Here is a 23,617-nt window from a genome sequence, read left to right as displayed (position 1 = left end):
CCAGGAGCTGGGTTTTATAGTATAATTTCCATTTTTAAGTTAAAAATATCAGTCTCAGGTCACCCAATATTTATGTGAATTAACTGAATAGACACTAAATGAGATAAATGTGTGACAAGCATAGATAATATGTGTCATCGCAAAAGTTCTGTTTGTATATGGTGGTTCTCCTGCACTCATTTATTTTGCTCATTAGTATGTTCAAAATAACAATGAGTTGTTAATATATAGTATTTCATAAATATTGATGACATGCAGTGCTGGTTCTTCTCTAAATCATTCACTGACACTGCCACACTTGTTTTTCTAACACACTAAGAATGAAATAATTAGGACGGAATTATAGTAAAATAATTATGAAAATATTTGTGTTGTGGTCATAGTGATAGTACAGCAGGTTGGGCACTTGCCTTGCCAACATGGCTGACCTAAATTTGAGCCCTGGCATCTTATATGGTCCCCCAAGCTCTGAAAGATTCCTGAGTGCAGAATCAGAAATAACCCTGAACATTGCCAGGTATGACCCCAAAATAACAACAGCAAAAAGGTATACTCGTCCATGCCATTTTGATGCCTACTAACTTAACTCAAACTTCGGTGCTCAAGTCGAAATCTATTTGGCATAGAGCTCCTAAGGTAGCACTATCTAGCCATAGAAGATAGTGTTTATTACACATAGAAAATAGAATTTTCTGTGATTTTTAGACAAACAGTAAAACTGTTATGATAAGCAGGTATTAACTAACACACCTGTAACTGAGAAGGTCATGGAGAAGTTAACCAAAAAAAAAGTGAACTTTCACCGTGGGAGGATCCTTCCAACACCCTTTATTTGGTGCTCTCTTCTCTATCTGAGCTTCCTTTTCCCCTAGGATGTGTGGCTGGCCTCCAAGTCATGGAGCAAAATTTCTGGTATTAATCTCAGCCACTCCTGAGATGGGCGCTGGTGGAGGGATGGGTACTTGATCATTGTATAACTGAAACCCAAGCACAAAAATTTGGAAGTCTGTAACTGTACCTCATGGTGTTTCACTAATAAAAAAATTTTAAATAAAATAAAATAAAATAAATTTTTTAAAAAAGTGAACTGCCTAAGGAAAGTTAAATATATCATGCTTACATTAATATCTAGGTTGCCCTCTCACTAAGATAAAAAGCCTATTCACCTATGATTTTCAAGAAACATTAGGGGGCCAGAGCGATAGCACAGCGGGTAGGGCGTTTGCCTTGCACGCGGCCGACCTGTGTTCGATCCCCGGCATCCCATATGGCCCCCCAAGCACCACCAGGAGTAATTCCTGAGTGCAGAGACAGGAATAACCCCTGAGCATCGCTGGGTGTAACCCAAAAAGCAAAAATGAATAAATAAATAAATAAAATAAAAAATAAGAAACATTATATATTAACTACATTTATGTCAACTGTTTCACTTTGCTGAGATACTGACATTTTATCTTTTCAAGTGAATGTTTTCCACAACATTATTCAGCTTATGCACTGTCTCATGATAATGTAAAGCTCGTGTTTTGATGAGAAAGGTGAAAAAGAAAAAACAGGAATATCCATACTTTAAAACAATAAAGTAACATGACAACACTAAAATAATCAAGTATTGGGGAACACTTTCCACAATTTCAAGTAAAACTGTTCTAACATGGGAGGGGTGCTTGGGTCAATAGTTCCTGACAGAAAAAGGAACTAAAATTGATAATGACAACAAGCCCAAAATGGGAAATCTGGGGCAGAAGATACATATTTCAATGCACTCCACAAAATTTAAAGGCAAATTATACAAATATATAGAAACTTCAGGGAAGTCCCAGATTGAATCTAAGTGATAGATCTTAGAAATAATTGTTCAAGAAAAATAATTATAGTTTTTCTAAAATCCACTTTGGTCACTGATGAAATCCTATTGCTCCTATAGCAACATAGATTCTACAATGATAATCACTGCAAATATTTTTGAATATTCAGTACTTCAGGCATTAATAGCTGGGTGAATCATATCATGTAATCCTCCTAGCAACCGCAAAAGATGAGTGCCATTATTATCTTGCTTTTACACAGGATGAAAGTGAGACACAAAGAACTGAAGTAATTTACTGAATATTTGTGGAAGGGGATATAAATTCAGGCATTTAGCTCCAAAGTATACACTCCTAACAAACATGCATTAAATGTAAAATACAAGGTCAATAAAAGGTAAACTTGAACATTAAGTAACATCACTTGCCCAGTGAGAAGGTTACAAATATTTTTTAACTGGAATAACTACACATTTGGGTATTATAAACTGATTACAAACTGTATCACTGAAATTTTTAAAAGCTTTATATGTGTTACATGTAGATAATACAAAATTAATTCTAAAATATACATTATAAACATTATATGTTGAATCAAGTATAACATTCATTAGAAATACTGCCTTTTCATAATATCTGCACTTGTAATACAGTAACAATATAGTCTAGCGGTTTAGCACAAGGATTCAGGAGCCAGACTGTCTGGATGCAAACCTTAAGTCTACTATTTCTTCCTACTTCCTAGCTTAATGATGTTTGACAAGTTGCGTAAGCACCCTTTTCCCAGTTTCATCATGTGTCAAAGATACATTACCAACTAAAGTTGCTAATGCCAAGTGTTTAGGACTGTGCCTGGCACAGAGAAAGTATATTCAGGTGCAAGCTGTTCTATTTTCCCAATGCTTCTCTTGTGCCTTTGGCACAAGTGGCTTTCTGCTATCATGAGAGACTAGTTCATCTTCTGTTGCTGTTTTTCACATCATCTCTCCTTTAAGTTAATTGAGATTCAAAGCTTGTACACTGAAATTTTCATTCCAAGACACAGTGTCCATTTACCTGCACTATAGCACTGTAGCACTGTCCTCCCATTGTTCATCAATTTGCTCGAGGGAGCACCAGTAACATCTCCATTGTGAGACTTGTTGTTACTGTTTTGTGCATATCGAATACATCACGGGGAGCTTGCCAGCCTCTGCCATGCAGGCAAGATACTCTCAGTAACTTGCCGGGCTCTCCGAGAGGGATGGAGGAACTGAACCCGGGTCGACCGTGTGCAAGGCAAATGCCCTACCTGCTGTGCTATCGCTCCAGTTCCATCCATTTATCTAACATGAGAAATGTTTTTGTTCTTTAACATGGGGCTTGTAATTTCTACAGTAAAAATGTTCATTTTCTAAGTACTTTAAAAGTATACTTTTAAAAGTTTTAACAGATCTGTACTTGGCGACACATGCATACTTTAACACATAGATTAAAGCTCCCAGAATATTTGTCAAATAAAGCTTAAATCTCTTTTCCTTTTAAAAATCAATTCTATCTCAAAGGAGCATTGTTGTTACAGTCAAACCTATCTTCCTAAAGCAACAATTTGTTGATCAATGTAAAATAACTAAAGTCACAGAAGCTGAATATGATGACAAAAGAGTTTTCTATGGCAAAAGGATGATTTAGGGGGGATATAATTGTCATACTTGGGATATAGGGTTTCATAATTAATATTAAGGGACATTGAAAACCGATCCTGGGCAGCTGACAATGATTGGTTTTTACCATGATGATCAGGTTTTAGTGTGAAACTTGACATGATGAACATGTGGCAGCCAAATCCCTCCCTCATTTGGCACTTGTGGAGAGAGCTGAAAGCTGGGGGAAACTGCACAGATTCAAAGAGTAATTTTGGGGGCACAATTCTTCATACATACTATAGCAATGGGAAGATAGCAACTTTAAAATATCTAAGTAAAATTTCACTGGCATTCTAAGGAATGAGTTTTTGTGTGTTTTTGTGATGGAAACGGGTTAATGCACATGCACTTGCATGATCTGCATGATATGTCAGGCTAAAGTGTATTAGTCATGAAAAAAGTTTTCCTTGTTTTGTTGCAATCTTGGTAATTGTCATATTAGGTCCTGAGATAGGATTGTGACTATTACTGTCTACTTCATATTTCATTGTCTTTTGACCTATTCAAGGTTTCTATTTCTAATCACACAGTTCAGTGATGTTAAAGGAGGTAAGCACATTAACTAATTATTCTAGTTTACTTTGATATGACTTTCTCTCATTGCCTAGATAATAGAAGCAACCCTAAAATAAAAAAAAAATTCACTAAGAAAGGCCTCCCTCACTACTTATAAAATTGACTGGTATCCTCAAAATACTCAAGAAAGGCATTGAGTTTTAAAACACAGTTTCTGCTTATGTTTCAAAATTGAACAAACCAAATGGAAGACTTAATCATGAAACTCAATTTGCTTGCTTGGCTTATCAATTTGGGAAAGAGTTAAGAGGAAAGAAAAATCTAGTATATATGGTAATTGATTCTGCAGACAAGCAAGATTTGAGTAACATCTAAAGTGCACAATTTATTCCTAAGAAGGGACTTTTAATGCTTATATTCTTGTATTTTATATAAGAAGAAATAGAATCATCAGAATAAGACTAGAATTCTTCCAATTATAATATCACTACATGAAAAGATTACTTAATATTTCTAATAACTAGAAACTCAGCTTAAGAATACGATAAATGAAACAGTGCTCAAGCTTACCATTTATCTACAAACTTTCATTTTGAGGTGGAGTGGACACTTGGCAATGCTCAGGGCTTACTTATTCTTTGTTCAAGGATTTGTCTTGGTGGAGCTCAGGGAGACCAAATGTGGTATGGAATGAACAAGAGTTGGCAGTACGCAAGGCAAGTGCCTTACCCTCTGTATTATCTCTTCAGACCCATATTTCATTTTTAATGTTAAACAGGATAATATTAGAGATAAGCTAGGAAAAGTAGACACAAAATGGGTCAAGTGGGCTTACTTCCAGCAAATCAGGATATATGATTACACTAATGTTGCACGGTACTTACATACCTATGTTTGAAAACAATTGGTAAAAGATAGTAAATTAAATCTTTGGATTAGAAATTTCAGAAATTTTCTGGTTAAGCAGAAAGCAGAAAATATCAAAATGTAACTAAAAGTAGCTGCCTGTTCATCTCCAGAATAAACTCCTTGGTTTGGGGAAGTTTTTATTTGTTTCTTGTTTTTTTTTTTTAAGTTCCTTGCAGTTTTATTATTATAGGTGCATAGTTACTATAAGAGGACTTTGTAAACCACTGCTATAAATGTTATTTATCCTCACCAAGCAATTATATTATATATAAAATGATTGCCTAAATTTATGTTGACTATCCTAGAGTATTAAATCCAATACTATATCAACATATATGAAGTTTAAAGATGTAAAAAATAGCTTTTTTAATGGAGTTCAACACAAAGCAAGGCTATTTTTTTCAACAAAAAACAAAACCCAACTCTAATTCTCATATAATCAATTCAAATGATAATAAGAGCTCAATTAATAATCAAATAATGATTCAATTACTTGGGTACTTTAGGTGAAACTGTGGGGAGATGGAAATTGTAAAAAGGGAAGTTTAGGTTGAGGTAGAACAAGTGATTTACTCAGTTTCCAGAAAACTGGCAGTTACTTTTAAATATTATATTCCTTGTACTTGTTTTCTTTGAAAAATAGATCAAAATATAAAATTATTGATGATAAAAGAACATAAACGGTCATATTTTCATATTATATTAAACAACTACATTATCATTTTTCTCTAAATTCTAATAATAGGCATACTTTTTTTTATAGAGGTTTTTTTCCTTTGCTATTTTGGAGGAAGATACATAGAGCTTTCATTACTTTGTTTTATATTTAGATGATTGTTTTATTTTTAGTGCCTTGTGTGTCTGTGTGTTTTGAAAGTTTTAACAAAATTTTACTATTCTTCTGGCAACAGATTCCAGAACAAAGTTCTGATTTCTTGTGAGTACCACAGAATTTTGTTCCTCATTGTGTAAATTTTAGTATTATCCATTTTAAAATCAGTTTTGTTCATTGAATAGTGACATGGTACTTGAAGTTAGAATGGGAGTTAGGATTCCACCACTTTGAAACTGTCAGTTAACACATAAGCCAGAACAATCTTTTTGAAAAGTAAATCTAAAATATCACAATAACCTTCAGTGAGAACAACTGAATTCCAGAAGGTTCTTTATCTTCCTTGTCCTTCTCTGCAGCTCTATTCTCAACTCCTATGCAGTTCCTCCATGTGTTTACTTCAATAATTCTGGCATCATTTAGACCAGTGTTTTTCAAACTAATGTTGCCATGGGACATTTAACAATATCAGGAGACACTTTCAGTTGTCACTGATAGGATGAAGGATGCTACTGACAACAAGTAGGCAGGAGTTAAAAGTGCTATTAAACATCCTGTAGAGGTGTGCACCCCCTCCTCTCATCCACCAATTGTAGGCTGGAGAGATTGCCCAACGATTAAGACTCCTGTTTTTGAAAGTCCCAGACACCACTTAGATCCTGTTCTTACCCTAAGCCAAGTTTCCCTTAACCTCAGGTTCTTAACCTCTTCTTTTATTGAAACAATGATCTCTGCCTTTCCTATCAGCCCTCTTTCTTCCCCTTCCCACTTAAAAAAATATGTAATAACTACCACTTACCTGTTTTTGGTTTTAAAGCTGACTCATCATTGATCTACAATTTCAGGGACTTAGTTTAACGTTTCTAACGATTATATTTTTTCTTATTGTTACCCTCATAGCAGCCAACCAAACTCGTTTTCTTAAATATCGGCCCCCCTTTCAAAGAATTAGAGCATTTAAAAGCATTAGTAATAATTTTACATGTATTTGCGCTTGATTTCCCTCCTCCCCCCCTAACCTCTGTCTTGTATTCACCATATTAACCCCAGATGGAAGCAGAGATGTCATATTCCTTCGCACTTGGTGTCACTAAATGAACATTTAACAGCCTCACCTATAAAAGAATAATCATCATTTTATAGGGTTTTAAGAATTAAATACATATACATTCTTTTGCATAGTTTTTTGAATTTTGAACTTCTGAGGTTCTGTCACTGATGAAAGAAACTTCTGAGAGCAGGCTCGCCTTCCTCCAATCCGTTTTAGGGAAACCCTCCCCCCAATTTGCGCTTGCGCCTTTCCATCCCCACATACCCGCAGAGACGGAAATATTTCTACTCTTCCCATTGGCCTACCCCTAGACCATTCGGAGTCGGCTGATACTGCGCATGCTCACTGACAGCTTCCGGTTCTCTACCCGCCCACACCTCGCGAGATTCAGGTTGAAGGGAAACGTGAAGAGGCCCACTACGCCTGCGCGTGCCGGAGCGTCCCGGAAGCAGTTCTTTGGCCCTGTGACACGTAGCAACCGGGGCAGTTCAGGGTCTGAAAGTGAGTCTGGGGGGCATTTGAGGGGCTGCTGGAGCTACTGCCGCCGCCGCCGCTGCCGCCTCCGCATTTCGTGAGTGTCTGAAACCGGTTTCCCGCGTTCGGCTTCTCCCTGAACCTTTGCAGCCCGGCCTGAGCCGCTTTTCGGCACCGCGCTAGGGCCTTTTGCCGAGACCCTCGCCCCCCCCCAGGAGCCCCTTGCTGTGCCGCGGCATTGCAGAAGACAGCTCTCTGCTGCCAGGCGGCAGGGCGGCTGTCGCAGGGAGGGACCTGTGTTGTCATCTGTTAACGCCCTGTCCCTAGTCGAGGAAGCCTCTGGACGGTGCTGGTTCCTAATTTAGAGCCCCGAGCCCCGTAGAATCCACCCTCGACCCTACCCGAGTCCCCAGATTTTTGAAGTGGAGGTGCCTTCCTTGGGAGCCTGGACGTTATTTCCTAAGCAGCTGCCCATGCTCCGAATTCTAGACGAAATCTTTGCTACCTTCTGGGGGGCGGGGGCTTGCTTCAGCAGATTGGAATTCTGTACTCTGAGCACCCTCGTCAGCACGGTTTGCCATTTCTCATTTTTTTTTTTTTGCAGACCGGTTGAAATGTCAGGTTTCGATAACTTAAACACGGATTTCTACCAGACCAGTTACAGCATCGACGACCAGTCACAGCAATCCTATGATTATGGAGGAGCCTATAGCAAGTAACTTTTCACCTTTTTAACCCCCCGCTTTTTCAAAACAAAAAAACAACACCTCAGATTTGTAGTGAAAGTGTGTATCTAGAATGATGGTTCTGTCGGGAATTCAGTGTGGGACCCTGTGTAGTATCAGGACGCGGCTTTTTCCATACCCTTTCTGCCTCGGGAGAGTTTGCGGCTTGTTGAGAGTGCCCGGAGTAGTGTTTGATCTCCTCTGCAAAGTTGTCCGCTGTGCTATGGCTAGGAGAGTTAGCTCGTGGAGGAACTGTTTCCTTGCGAACAGTATTTTCACATCGCTTGAGATACGACATGGTATCTCTGCAGGATGAGTTAAAAATGAAAATATTTTGCTGTTTGTTTTAATAGTTTTATCTCTTTGACTTTCATACTTTTATCGGGGCTACCACTAGCTCGGGATGGAGCTGGGGTCTGCCTTACCTAAGGCAAGAGCTTCAACCCTCCTCTCTCTCTCTCTCTCTCCTGCCCTTGCCTTTCAGACTTTTATCAATGTTAACTGAACATATTTGATGACACTGCTTGATGTAAAATCCCTACAATGATTTATCAGGTGGCTCTTTTTTTTAGCCTTGCATTGTTGTTTTTATTGCGCGTCATACCAAAACCTTATGGCCATTACACTCAGGTTGCCAGTTGAAAACAGGTTTGCTCAAACCTTTAGGTTTTGAAATGATGGGTATTTGATCGTTGTATAACTGAAACCCAAGCACAAAAATTTGTAAGTCTACAACTGTACCTCATGGTGTTTCAGTAATAAAAATTTAAAAAATATATGAAATTAAAAAAAAAACAACACTCTCCCCAAAATAAGCTTTTAATAGTCTTTGGAATTCATGGCAAAAATGCTCTAACTGAAGGATTTCTGACCATTCCTTTTAGGACATCCTGTGCTTTATTTCTCCAAGTCTTAAAGATAAACCTTGTTTAGATCCTTACCCCATCCGTTTCCTTTACAAAGGTTTACTGAACACTTTTTTTTTTAGAAGATTCAGGATTCCTTTGCAAATCTTAGGAAAATTATGGACTCATTCTCCAGAAATTATATACATGTGCTCAAACACCTATCTAAATATACTTCTAACTTCAGATTTTTTTGTGTCATCTGATAATCATCTGTGGACTCAGAATTAAAGACCTCATGAAGACTGTCTCAGAATAAAGTCAATTGAAGGTTGTGTGTCTTGTCAGCCTGAGAGAACCATGTAGTACTTCAGAGTGTTTGCATTTTCAAATCTGAATAAAGTGACCAAAAATAAAAACATGCTAAAAAAATAAGTCAAGTTAGCTCTACAGCATGGTGTAATTGGGGCAAGGTATACATTTTACAATTTACAGACCAGTGGTCTTCAGCCATGAGTCCACAGGGCAGCACTGGTCCTAGGGTGTTGAAGGATTGAGAATAGTTGCTTCTAACTGCCACTCAGACGGACATGCAAGACAGGTGCTAGTCCACAGGTGTGACAAAGCTGAAGAATTCTGCTATAGATGCCTAGAGCATGTTTGATTCTCTCTCTGGCTCCCCGCCCCGCCCCCCCCCCCCCCCCAACTTCACACAGAGAACAGAACAGAGGGAGTGACGATATAAAAAGTTTTTTCTCCCTATTAAATCACATTTTCCTTTCTAATGAATTATCAACTATAGACCATTGAGGATTTATCTCTGATCATTAATAGGGCCAAACTGGAAAAATCATGTTTAGAAATTTCCACTTATTTACCTAAAATCTGCATTTTTGTGGTAGTTCTATATATTAAATGCACACATAATCTTTAGCTCCACAGAACTCATCTACTGAGCCCTTGTCTGTAGCAGCAACAGGCTTTTGAAAACCTCTTTCCTGTATGCTCCTGTTTTTTTCTCAAAACGTTCAGTGGAACTATTGCAGTTGATTTGTAACCTCATCGGTTTATGGTCTCTGGTATCCTATTCTGTTTGTATCACTTAAATGTGAAGCCTTCCACTTTGTGTCTCATTAATTTTTCAGAGTGGTTATTTAAATCTTTTCTAAACTATTCTTAGGATTCCATTTTACCCTGGTCATGTACCTGTGAGTTTTGGTTTAGTACTTCACTGTAGATGTTTATACAGATATGCAAATAGTGTGTTACTTGGATTGTCTTCAAGTTTGACCTACCTTATTTGTCTTCCTTTCTGAATTTGCCCTTTAGAAACACCCTCTACATTTTGTAACTTCTGTGGGTACATTATATGTATTCATGCTTTCATATAAAAATAGTGACTCTTTAATCTTAATTTGTTGAGTTAATGAATGCCTCATTGGACAGGTCCCTTATGTTATGATGCACCTTTAAAAATATATACTTACAATCCCCTCTTTTTTAGTTCACATTGCATTTGATTTATTTTACGTTTGGTTTTGGACCGTTGTAGGATAACACACAGCAGCTCAAGAGCACCGAACGCAGGCGGTGAGACAGTGCCATCCAGTGAGCTCGTGAACACACAACCTTCGGCGTGATAAGATTTTACAGACCATACCAAGCAGCACTCAGGAATTACCCCAGGGAGTGTTCAGCAACCGTACAGTGCCAGGCATTGAACCCAGGATTCCCAGATGCAGAGCTTGTGCTTCTGTCCTTTGAGCCTTGTTTCCAATTCAATGTATATTTTGTTTGTTTAACTGGTGGGGGTGGAGGGGCTGTACCATATATAAGTGGTACTGAAGACTACATTCAGCCTTGTGCTTAGCATTGTCCCAGCACCAGTGGGGACCCTGTGGTAGTCAAACCAGAGGGGACACAACTGTAACCAGGGCATGCGTTTTATACCCTCTCTGATCTTGAAAGTATCTTCTCTCTTTTGACCCCACTCATAGTACTTTCATAGAATACCTAAGGATTTTCATTAACTTAAGTAGCCAATTCAGTATGTTGAAACTTTGTGTTTATTGTTGGTAGGAGTGTCGAATGTTCATGAGACTCCGGGTTTTTTCTCTGCTACCTGTCTAATGCTGTAAATGTGATTTGGATTGTTAAGATCATGTTTCCCCTTCTCTGTTTTAGTGTAAAGCCAGCAGGGGCTAATTGGGAATTTTCGTGAGTAAATCTTGCCATAAAAGCAAAATTAATACAGTTGCCTCATACTGTCTTTCTCACCTTACATCGTAAAGAAGGAATGATTGTACCGTCTTTGAGGCTATCACCTGCTTGTGTGGGCCCGTGCCCATAGAATACAGTGTGGACTGCAGAGCTGAGGATGTAGCTTAGGTGATTTAACACATCCTCTCATGTGCAGGACAGTCCCAGCATTTATGACTTACACTCCCCACCACTGCAGGTGGTCCCCAAACCCTTTAGGTACTGAATTGTTTGGCCCACACCTGAACCAGCAAGGCATGCACTATTGAAGTTACCCCATAAGTCACTATTATTATTACTGTCATCCCTTTATTCATCGATTTGCTCGAGCAGGCACCGGTAATATCTCCATTCATCCTAACCCTGAAATTTTAGCAGCCTCTCTTTACTTGTCCTTCCCAATGGTGCCACATTGGAGGCTCTTTCAGGTCCAGGGGAATGAGACCCATTATTGTTACTGTATTTGGCATACCGAATATGCCACCGGGAGCTTGCCAGGCTCCGCCATACCCCTATAAAAAGGTATAGAAGTAGAAACAGTGAGCTACCGGCCTCACAGGTCTATGATATTTTTCAGGAATACTTGGTCAAAGCAATTTCCATAACAGTATTCCAGTATCTCTTCAGGTTCTTTGACATTCATGAATGTTGCAAAAACTGTGATTGGTAAAATGCCTAGGACCCAATTATCAATCAAGATCGTGGAATCTGAGTTTGTTTTAGTGACCATTGTGTTCTTAGTTGGTGGCTGGGGAACCAGTTTCATTTAAGGATGTCTTTGATAAATTAGTAGGAATTTCATTATTAAACCCTGATTCAGGTATAAACAGTTTAAAATTATTTTGTCTGATTAAGTGATGGCGCATATTCCTTATGTGTGTAAGGCCCTGGATTCAGTCCCCTAGCACTGCATGCCAGGGATGTCCGTGGTAGCCCTGGAGCAGAAGTGGGCTCCTCTACTGCTACATAAGGGCTTCTCCATAGTGGAAGAGGCAAGTGAAGAAACAGACAAGCAAGCAATATATATGTTCAAGGGAGAATACGGGCTTTCAGGGCAAGCCATAATTCTTGATAAATTATGAGTTTTACTGTTGTTTTGGGGCCACACCCTGCTATGCTTCAGGCTAAGGCTTACTCCAGGCTCTGTGCTCCTGTTATTACAATTTTTTTATGGCCTTTTTTTTTTTAAAGCAAAAACTGTTCTGTCCCATTTATTGAAAATAATTCAAGAGCTGACTGAAACGATTTAAATCTTACAACAAAAAGCTATATAAATTAAAGAGAATTATAACCTTTCCAGTTGATATTATATAATGTAAGCTCAAAAGGCATTTAAGTAATGTATGATAAAAATATGATATAAAGATATACCACATGTGCATATGAAGGAATACCATCATGGTATACAGGATACTTCTGTTAAAATTTTATCAGTATCATGCTTTTTTTTTTCTTAAATTTTTATTAGTGAAACATCATGAGGTACAGTTGTAGACTTACAAATTTTTGTGCTTGGGTTTCAGTTACACAATGATCGAATACCGATCCCTCCACCAGTGCCCATTCTCCACCACCACCCGTCCCAGTATCCCTCCCACCTCCCTTACCCATCCCCCATCCCACTCTACCACTGTGGCAGGGCATTCCCTTTTGTTATCTCTCTCCTTTTGAGTGCTGTATTTTCAAAATTTGCAGTACCACGTACATTTTCAAAATTTGCAGTACCATGTACTTCTTTATACCCACTTCTCTGTTCAGGTTTTTTTTTTTTTTTAATTTTAGTGAACCACTATGAGATACAGTTGTGGACATTACAGGTTTTTGTGCTTGGGTTTCAGTTATATAATGATCAAATACCCACCCCTCCACCAGTGCCCATTTTCCACCACCATGGATCCCAGTATCCCTCCCACACCCATCCCCCCATCCCACCCTACCTCTGTGGCAGGGCATTCCCTTTTGTTCTCTCTCTCCTTTTGGGTGTTGAGATCTGCAAAAGAGGCATTGAGTGGGAATCATGTTCGGTCTATAGTCTACTTTCAGCATGCATCTCCCATCCTGGGAGGATCCTCCCAACACCCTTTACTTGGTGTTCCCTTCTCTATCTGAGCTGTCCTTTCCCCTAGCATGTGCGGCTGGCCTTCAAGCCATGGAATGAACCTCCTGGTACTTATCTAGAAGATTCTTGGATTGCAAATTTTTAAAGGTGTGAAAGCCTCTACTTTTACTTTGGGGGAGGCCTCCTAAGTGATGTTCTGGAATTCCACTGGCCAGTGGCTCAAGCTTCTTGGTGATATGGCTTCTTGATGCCATACTCCCGTGGGCTCAGGAGACTCTAGGCATAAACCCAGATGTGTTGAGGAAGACCTGTGGTGCTGGGATTAAACCTGCGCAGGCTTCATGATACAGGACTGGAATTTATCATGAGAAAATGCTTTTCCCATTTTAGTCCTCTTAAATAATTTTAATTACTATTATAGCTGTACTTGCTTTAATTATACATATTTATATAATATGTACATAAATTAAAACGTTCTAATTATACACATTTATAAAATATGTACATATAATGAGACCTATCATTGTTACTGGTATTTGGCATATTGGGTATGCCACGGGGAGTTTGCCAGACTCTGCCGTGTGGGCAGGCTCCATTCGGTAGTCTGCCAGTTTGTCCAAAGTAGGAATGAGATAATAAGATGTCATAATAAGATGTCGCGCGGCCGCAAATTCCGGGAGCTGGGGCCCCGGCGAGGACAGCCAGGCGCGGGGGCAGGAGACTGAAGAGCCTTGAATATAATCTCAGGGCTAGGATGAAGGAGACGTTACTGGGGCCTGCTCGAGGCAATCGACGAATAACAGGATGATCATGATTCGTGCTTCGTGATTCGTACATATAATACATTTACCTGTATTATATGTACATAAACATATACCTGTACCTGTAGCTAAAGACAGGCAGAGAAATTCTGAATAGTACAGTCACAATGAGCGTTTATGGTGTACACTGAACTTTGGTTAGTTTCTTCCCCAATGTTTCTTGATTATATTTTATTATATTAGTTTCTTGATTATATTATATTAGTTTCTTGATTATATTCCTTGTTAGTATATAATAAACTGCCTCATTTCTTTTTTATCATTGTATAGTAACTTGTGCCCATGATGTAGTTTATGTACTGAAAGCTGTTTATATTATTTTGTCTTTCATCCTTTCCTGTTAAAAGAACGCTAGGACCAGAGAGCAAGCCCAGTGGTGGAGCATAGTTTTACCTTCAGGATGCCTATGTTCCAACCCAGCAGTGCTTAGTTGCTGTTCTGATTTTTTGTTTTCTCTTTCAAATAACTATTTCACTTTGTATTCCCAACTATAGTTGGAATCGTACCAAGGTAGTTAAGTCACTTCCTAAGCAGTGGAGTTAATTGGTGCTTAGAGACATTGTGTCAAGTTATTTTTGTTGTTCTTGTTATTCTTGTTACCACTAAAATGACTAATGATCACTAAAGTAGCCATTTTAGAAAATGCAGAAATTGCTGAAGTATCAAATGAGTTAATTGCTGCATAGCTACTCTGGAAAATTAAAAGCCCTATTTAAATGCAAAGTGTATTAATGTTTTGTTGTATTTAGAAAGCTTTCACAAAGAGCAAAGTTGATTTTTTTTTTTAACCTCTAGTTTGAAATGGCTGTTTGTTTTTCAAGAAGCTTGATTTTTTTTTTTGTAACTCTCACTTGAAATGCATGGTTGTTCTTAAAAGAGATTTATCTACTTGCAAGATAATAAGACACATTACAAAGCAAAGAAGAATAAATTTGTAGGCCCAAAGAGATAACACAATGGGTGAGGCAATCACCTTGTATGCCATTGATCTGGGTTTGATGCCTGGTACTACATATGGTTCCCCTGAGACTTGCCAGGAATGATCCTAGAGCACAGAGCAAGGAGTAAGCCCCAAGCACAGCCAGATGTAGAATGATTTTATATTAAATGGAAACCTAATTTATAGCAGAAAATTGTATTATATGCAGTATAAAATCTGCCATTTGAAATCTTCATTCACGGTTTTAGGCATGAACTATTTTACATGCTAAGGAGAAAAAAATAGAATGAAAAAGATTTTTATTCATCCCCTAATGTTCAAAAGGTTATAGTTTACAAAATGCCTAAGTTCTACTACAAGTGGCACATAAGATTATAAGATTATAAAAGATTATAAAAATAATAGACAGCATTTCATTGTAGATAATCAGTTTATCTTAGTAATCTTTTATCCACCATCTATAAAACTGGGCCCAGTAGAACAGAGAGATAGTATAGGGGTAAGGCACTTGCGTTACACAAGCACTGCCTGGACAGTTTCTTGAGCAGAGTCAGGAAGTTCTGAGCACCCCTGCTGGGTGTAGCCAACACCCTACTCCCCAAAGCCCAAGTGAAAGGGCAAAGTGGATCCTTATAAATTTCCTAAGATTCTCTGTGAGAAATATCAGTCTCTGGGGTGGAGAGAGGTGGTGATGGATCTGATTTGTGAATGTAGTATTTGAGAAATGTCACTTCTATTGATACACAGGCAATATGCTGGCTATGACTACTCGCAGCAAGGCCAGTTCGTTCCTCCAGACATGATGCACTCACAACAGCCATACCGTGGGCAGATTTTCCAGCCATCTCAGTACACTCCAAGTACTCCTCAGCCGTTTTATGGAAACAACTTTGAGGATGAGCCACCTTTATTAGAAGGTAAGGGATTGGTTGCAACATTTCATAGTACTCTCTAGTTTTGAACTCATCAGTGAAACTCTTATATTGGATAAAGTTGTCCTTTTCTTTAATAGAATGTTTTAGAAAAATATACTCTGATGCATTTTTTTTAATTGAATCACTGAGAGATACAGTTGCAAAGCTTTCATGTTTGAGTTTCAGTGATATAATAATCGAACACCCATCCCTCTGCCAGTGTACATTTTCCACCACCAGTGTCCCCAGTGTCCCCCGACCCCCACCCTGTGATGCATTTTTAAACAGAGTATGCATGAAGCCATATAAGGCTGGTTTTTAATAAAATGAAAACTAGACATCTTTATAAAATTATAACAAAACATACTAATAGGTGAGCATTGATTTTACTTCAGATTCTTATATCCTACTGTTGAAGAATTGAAAGGAAGTAGCATTGGATTGATTATTCTACATGGGCTGTATTTTACAGGAAGATAAAATAACAGAACCAGTAGTTTCACTGAGAAATGCAATGGTTTTAAAATTATATCCCAAATGGGTAACATTATATTTTTGAATTTGAAGTCCTTTGAAAATCTAATGAGAATTATACTCTCCTTGGAAAGATACTAAAGACATAGATTTATTTGAATACAGTTTTTTAGGGCCTTCAGATAATTGTGAATCTCCAAGAAAAATAATCCCTTTTTATTAAGACCATCCACATAGACTTTGCTTTACAGTCATAACAGAGATTATCTTTTTCATTATACGCACACACCTTTTTCCTATTCAAACCAGTAATTGGACATCTGTAAAGTCCACACACAGTTCAAGATCAGAATTGAGATCTCACAAAAATATCTCTGGACTTAGATCCTCTTTTGATACTGTATTCATTTCAGCAAAGTTTTTGTCTTATCAGTTAAAAGTATAATGCTCCTAATTGATCCTTAATTTCTTTTCTTCTAGAATTGGGTATCAATTTTGATCACATCTGGCAAAAAACACTAACAGTATTACACCCCTTGAAAGTAGCAGATGGCAGCATCATGAATGAGACTGATTTGGCAGGACCAATGGTGTTTTGCCTTGCTTTTGGAGCCACATTATTACTGGTAAGGTTTTGATTTCAATTTGAAATGTGAGATTAAAGAGCAACCTTTAAATCTTCCTCCAAAATCAGCTTTTGACACCAGAAAATCTGATATGTTTTGTATGTTACTGTATTTTTATGTATTGTATTTATTCCTGTTCATTACTTTTTCATTACTAATAAGCGAGGGACTTCAGTTTCTCATCAGAAGTCCAGTTTTTACTTTATTATTTTTTTTTTTTCTTTTTGGGTCACACCTGGTGATGCACAAGTGTTACTCCTGGCTTTGCACTCAGGAATTACTCCTGACAGTGCTCGGGGGACCATATGGGATGCTTGGAATTAAACCCAGGTCGGCCGGGTGCAAGGCAAATGCTCTGTCTGCTGTACTATCGCTCCAGCCCCAGTTTTTACTTTTTTAAAGGTTGATTAATTGTTTAGTCTACTGCTCTGATTATGTGTGTATGTGTGTATATTTAGGAGGAATGATTGTGTGTGCGCGCGCGCATGTGTGTGTGTGTGTGTGTGTGTGTGAGAGAGAGAGAAGAGAGAGAGAGACAGAGAGAGAAATCTTCAAAGTATAAAGACCCTAGCATAGTGCCATGTGTTGTGCCATGTGTTACATGTGTTAGAGGTATTGGTTGTTACTTTCCTGGTATATATATTTTTAATTTTATTTTTATAAAGTTCACAATATTTGATTACATTTAATATTCAAACACCAATCCTGCCACTATTACACCTTCCCACCACCATACTTTGGATGTTTCCATCCTGAACCCCAACCCTGCCCCAAAGCGAACTGAAATAATTTATTTTGTATTGTTTGTTATGAATAAACCTCTAAAAATGCTCCAGAAACCTTTCCTTAGAGGAGAGAGTGTGAAGATTGTTGTATTTCACCCAGAGGCCATTAAAAGCCCTTCTATAAGAAATTACTAATATGTTGCTAGGAGTTGAGCCTTGTGTGCTTTTCCTGATAAATGTTAGTTTTTAACTTTTAATGAAATGATAGATTCAAGAATGACAGGTTTAGTTCGTATCTACCATATTTCCAAAAATGTTCAAGCATATTTGAAAATAAAAATTGTATATGAGATTGTTTATACTTATTTAATCTTAATCTTCAGTTTTTGGTTTCAAAAGATAAGTAATGTACCTAATCGGAGTGAGATTTTTAGTCAGCAGGAACTTCACCATCTTTGAGCAAATCATTTAATCCCTCATCTCTGTCTGATAGATATTACTCTTACCTTGCCCATTTAAAAAGATTGTTTTAGAGATTAAGCAAAACAATTTATCTGAAGGAACTTTGTGTGTTTTGGGGGCACACCTCGCAGTGATCAGGGCTGACTCCTGGATCTTTGCTCAGGAATCACTCCTGGTGGGCTTTGGGGTGTAGGGGATTGAACCTAGGTTAGCCACATGCAAGGCAAGTGCCCTGCCCACTGTACCATGGCTCCAGCCCCTATGTAAAAGAAACCTGTGAAAGTTCAGAAAACTCTACAGGGGAGAGGTTTTTTTGTTAGAATATATATATTAGAACCTGCGTTAGGCCATCAATGAACACAGCCAAGCTTTTCCGAACCACTGCATTCTTAATCAGGCATTAAAAACTAAATACCTAGTCTAACAAAAGCTCCAAGAATTTTTCCACCTAATGTGATTTGTAGAGGTGATTTTGTAGTTCATAGTTTATCTATTTTTGGCGGCAGGGGAGGAGTCACTGACAGTGCTCAGATCTATTCTCAGCTTTGTGCTTAGGACTTGAGAGTTGTTTCTGATGGTGCTCAGGGGACCAGAGGCTTTGTGGCGATCAGACCTGGTTCGCCTGCATGCAAAGCAGGAACTCATCCCATTGAGCCATCTCTCCTCTTACTGGGTTTTATATATTGAAAATTTGTATATATATTTTACATATGTATATATTGAATATTTGCTAGACAATACAGAACTTTGTGAAAGCCTCTCTTAACTGATTTTAATGTTACAGTGACCTGACTCCATGTCTATTCATGTAGCTTGACCAAGAGCAGTGTAATCCCACTTAGCTGGTCTTTGTTGCCCTTCCTGTTCAGGGATGTTTTTCATAAGACAGGACTATTAGTTTTACTTTGCCATAGGGTTGTACGAATCAACTAACAATTTGAAAAAATAAGGGAAGAAAACATTTTTTATTTTATTTTTCTTGCCTGGTTAGTCAATTTTCTCTTCCCCTCCCCTGCTTCCTGCTTATCCTGGTTTCCTATCTTTTAGGTCCTCTAATACGCACATAAATTGAAACATGAAGTAATTTCTGCTATTAAAAAGAGTAGGCTGCATCTGCCAATGAGAGCAAATTGCTGTTGTGCAATTTTGGTGAAGTTAGATGCTTTCAAGTGGTATTAGTGGTTATCCAAGCATTTGGAATGACTTTCCACCTTGACTGTGTAGTTTGTTTAAGTTCAGCCAGGTTCCTTTTTAGAAGCCTGCAACCATCAGTAATCATACCATGATTTTGTGTCTTTCTTTGATCAGTACTATACCAAACTCAGTGCTGAAACGTTGGAAAGCCAAATATCTGTGTATTGAGAAGTAGGTGCAATCAACTTTTAAGAAAGATAAGCAATCTGCTTTCTGTATAAACAATGAATTTCTCTGTATATTCTACTGACTACAGATGTGGTATTTTGTTTTCAGGAAATAAAGCCTCTTGCCCCCAATAACATATTTTACTCCTTTAACCTGTTATCTTTTCTTTACTCACAGGCTGGCAAAATCCAGTTTGGCTATGTATATGGGATCAGTGCAATTGGATGTCTAGGAATGTTTTGTTTATTAAACTTGATGAGTATGACAGGTGTTTCGTTTGGCTGTGTGGCGAGTGTCCTTGGATATTGTCTCCTTCCCATGATCCTCCTTTCCAGCTTTGCGGTGATATTTTCTTTGCAGTAAGTATCAGGGCTTTATTTAGGGGGTGTTGATTGACTAGTTCTGTGCAATTAGGATTCATCTCACTCTCGGTGTGAGATAAAGAACTGATTCAACAGGCAGACGGTGCCTCTGTGTGAGAACTGTGCTTCATGGTTCAGTATAGAACCCTGAAACTGAGAAAATCTTTTATGCCATCTCTTCTTTTACCTATGATTTTATATATATATGTTCAATATTTTTGTATTTATCATTAAACTGAACAATTGTTATTTTAAATTTAAATATTGTGTGCAGGGTTGGGAGCAATAATCCAGTGAGTAGGGAGTTGGCCTTGCACACAGGTGGTCCTGGTTTGATCTTCAGATCCCTTGTGGTACCCCGAGCACTGCAAGGAGTAATTTCTGAGTGCAGAGCCAGGAGTAACCCCTGAGCATTGCTATCGCCCATATAACGTGTGTGTGTGTGCGTGTGTGTGTATACACACACACACGCACACACACACACGTGGGCTGGAGCAATAGCACATCAGGTATGACATTTGCCTTGGACGCAATCGACCTGGGTTCAATTGCTCCATCCCACTCAGAGAGCCTGGAAAGCTACCCGGGGTGTATTCGATATGCCAAAAATAGTAACAAGTCTCACAATGGAGACGTTGCTGGTGCCTGCTTGAGCAAATTGATACAACGGGAGGACAGTGCTACAGGCCAGTGCAGTGCGCACACACACACACACACACACACACACACACACACATAAATTTTAGTGAGCATATGTCAACTATTTGCTATTTGATAGTATGGATTTTGCAAGATATTACTTTGGACAAAAATAAGGTTTTACATTTTTATTGTAGACAGCCTTGGACTCTTATTTTTTGATAAAAATTGATTAATTTTACAGGAAAAAATTCTGCTGAAAGAGTGTTTTATAACCAGGTTCCGTTTTTCTCCCGTGGAACATTTGGCTGTCTCTGGGCAGAAGGCCGCTTGTCTATGGTTCAGTGGTTCTGGATGGCAGGAATCCCATTGGGGTGTGATGTGTAGAGGTCACCGGGGTTGGCGTGAGGATCTTGCTCATGCACAGGCTTGCCTCTCATAACTGAGTGCGGTGCATTTAGACAAATTTCATGAGTGTCAGGATCAAGAAATCCCATGCTCAAAGGAGCAAAATAATAGTTATAAATGGTTTTTTTTTATTACCCGAAACAACTCAGCTTCTTTGAGCTGTACATATTTTAACATTTGAAAATAAGATCTTGATTATGTCTACAGATGTCTGCATGCAGATTAAAATGCTTTACTTCAGAGTTGGTTATTTTAGTATTCTTACATAACTAATCTGTTGCCTTTCTCTCTCTCTTGATTACAGAGGCATGGCTGGAATCATTCTCACTGCTGCAATTATTGGATGGTGTAGTTTTTCTGCTTCTAAAATTTTTATTTCTGCATTAGCCATGGAAGGACAGCAACTTCTAGTAGCATATCCTTGTGCTTTGTTATATGGAGTCTTTGCCCTCATTTCCGTCTTTTGAACTGAATTTATCTGGAATGTGGACATCATTGGGCCAAATACACATAAAGAACTTTGAACTCTTAAATCGGACCAGCAAACTGCTGTGGCACAACTCTCACACAGTTCTAACCTTTGCCTATTGGAGCAGTGAAAGTAAACATTGTATCACTCTGTTCATTTTTACGGAACTTTTGAATACTATATTGGATTGATCTGCAGTGTGACTAGCTTTAAATGTCCGTGCTTATTCAAATAAGGAGTGCTATATCTTTCCTTTAACCTTTGAAAAACATTTTTCCTTATAAATTAGATTACAATGTTTATAGATAGATTTTTATCAACTGTGGGAGACGAACCGCAGAACTGATAATCTTTCTGAAAAACAGCCCAGGCATAGTAAAGAAAACCCAGACTTACTGCAGAAATATTTTTCCAAGTAATACGGAAGAAAAAAATTGCCTATATCTCAAGTCACGTATACTTGAAACAAAAAATAAAAGTGATTTCGATGTAGAGTTTCATGAGTTTGTATTTCAAATGTGGACATTCATTTAAATTTAAATTGTCTCATGGTATTTTTGCTAAAGTTTTGGTGATACAAGAAGTTCACAATTGACCTTATTGCAGATATAAAATATGTGTTGGATATAAAATGTGTTTGGACATGATAACAGCATTAAATAAACCAGAGACCTAGATTGGCTACATTAGTGCTCATAGTTGAATATATTTCCCAGGGGGGAAAGAAAATAACCTGTTTTGAGAACGACATTTAAAATGTCACACATGAATTTTGCAGTTATTAATACTGCAGTTATCAATGTAAAATTTGATGTTTACCAATTAAAATTTCCCAATTTCAACTCTAATATTATTTACTTTTGGTGAACCACTATTCTTTGTCATTTAATCAATAATTATAAAACATTGCCTTATAACATTCTATGGGCTTTAGGTATAAAGTAAAACTCGACAAAATATCTCCAAACCAAACAAATCAACGTATGTATTTACTACTTTAAGTTCACTATTTGGGCTGGAGCGATAGCACAGCGGTGGGGTGTTTGCCTTGCGCATAGCCAGCCCGGCCAAGCTGGGTTCGATTCCTCCGCCCCTCTTGGAGAGCCCGGCAAGCTAGAGTATCTGGCCTTCATGGCAAAGCCTGGCAAGCTACCCTTGACGTATTCAATATGCCAAACACAGTAACAACAGTCTCAAAATGGAGACGTTACTTTCCCCGCTCAAGCAAATCGATGAACAACGGGAGGACAGTGACAAGTTCACTAGTAAATGTCCAATTTAGTCTTTCACCATAGAATTGACATCCACTTTACCCTATTTATGTATCTCTATTTCCTCTTGTGTTTAACACTTACTGGGCCTAGATTACTGTGGTTATTTTTATTTTATTTCAGATGTTTGTTTCTCAGTATATCACATATGAGGGAAATCATACTGTGTCATTCGCCATCAGGTTTATTTCACTGAGCTTAGGTCTGACATTGCTATTGTAAATGGCAATGGTTCTTTTTATTCGCTGACTATTCTATCATGTATACACCATGTTATCCACTGTCAGTGGGCACTTAGATTTTTTTTTTCAGCTTTTTGCTATTATAATTAGTGCTACGATAAGGGAGTTATCTATATCTCTCCAAATTAGTTTTTGTATTTTTCAGGTAAATTCCCAGAAGAGAGGCAACTGAATCATGTAATAGTTCTCTTTCTTTTTTTCTTTTTTTGATAAATCTCCATGTTACTTTCTTTAATAGCTGCAGTTTATCTGAACACCTGTAGCTGCACATGTTACCTTCTCTCAGATCCTCCAGCACTTCTGACCTTTGGGATAATAGCCATTCTCATCTGTGTGCAGAGATAACTCATTGATTGTTGTGTTTTATGAATTATTTGTCATATACTTCCATGGGTGGTGTGGGGGCATTTTGGCCATACCAGTTATGCAAAGGGATTACTCCTGGCAATGCTCTGGACACCATATTCAGCTCTTGGGATCAAACTTAGGTTAGCTGTAGGCAAGGAAAGCACATTAATTCTGTATTGTCTCTCTAGCTCTCATTGTCATGTGTGTGTGTGTGTGTGTGTGTGTGTGTGTGTGTTGTGTTTTAATATCTCACTATGTACCTGATTACTAAATATCTTCCATTCAGAAGCATGTTTTTGTTTTTCTTTTTCTGTGCAGAAGCCTTACAGTTGGACCATTTGTGTGTGTGTGTGTGTGTGTGTGTGTGTGTGTGTGTGTGTGGTGTTTAATA

General features: G+C 38.1%; 1 protein-coding gene across 1 annotated transcript; it reads left to right on the top strand.

Annotated features, from left to right (window-relative positions):
• Positions 1 to 7,223: 7,223 nt before the first annotated feature.
• YIPF5 (Yip1 domain family member 5) lies at positions 7,224 to 22,073 on the top strand. The gene is made up of 6 exons (XM_056124297.1): positions 7,224 to 7,372; positions 7,880 to 7,990; positions 15,672 to 15,841; positions 16,793 to 16,938; positions 19,665 to 19,846; positions 21,201 to 22,073. Exons 2-6 carry the CDS (start codon positions 7,890 to 7,892, stop codon positions 21,361 to 21,363), a joined length of 762 nt encoding a protein of 253 aa, XP_055980272.1. The 5' UTR covers positions 7,224 to 7,372; positions 7,880 to 7,889; the 3' UTR covers positions 21,364 to 22,073.
• Positions 22,074 to 23,617: the final 1,544 nt, after the last annotated feature.

This window comes from Sorex fumeus, unplaced genomic scaffold, assembly GCF_029834395.1.
Source record: "Sorex fumeus unplaced genomic scaffold, SorFum_2.1 ptg000051l, whole genome shotgun sequence".
Taxonomy (NCBI): domain Eukaryota; kingdom Metazoa; phylum Chordata; class Mammalia; order Eulipotyphla; family Soricidae; genus Sorex; species Sorex fumeus.
The sequence above is the reverse complement of the archived record's forward strand: the minus strand, read 5'-3'. Positions and strand labels throughout refer to the sequence as shown.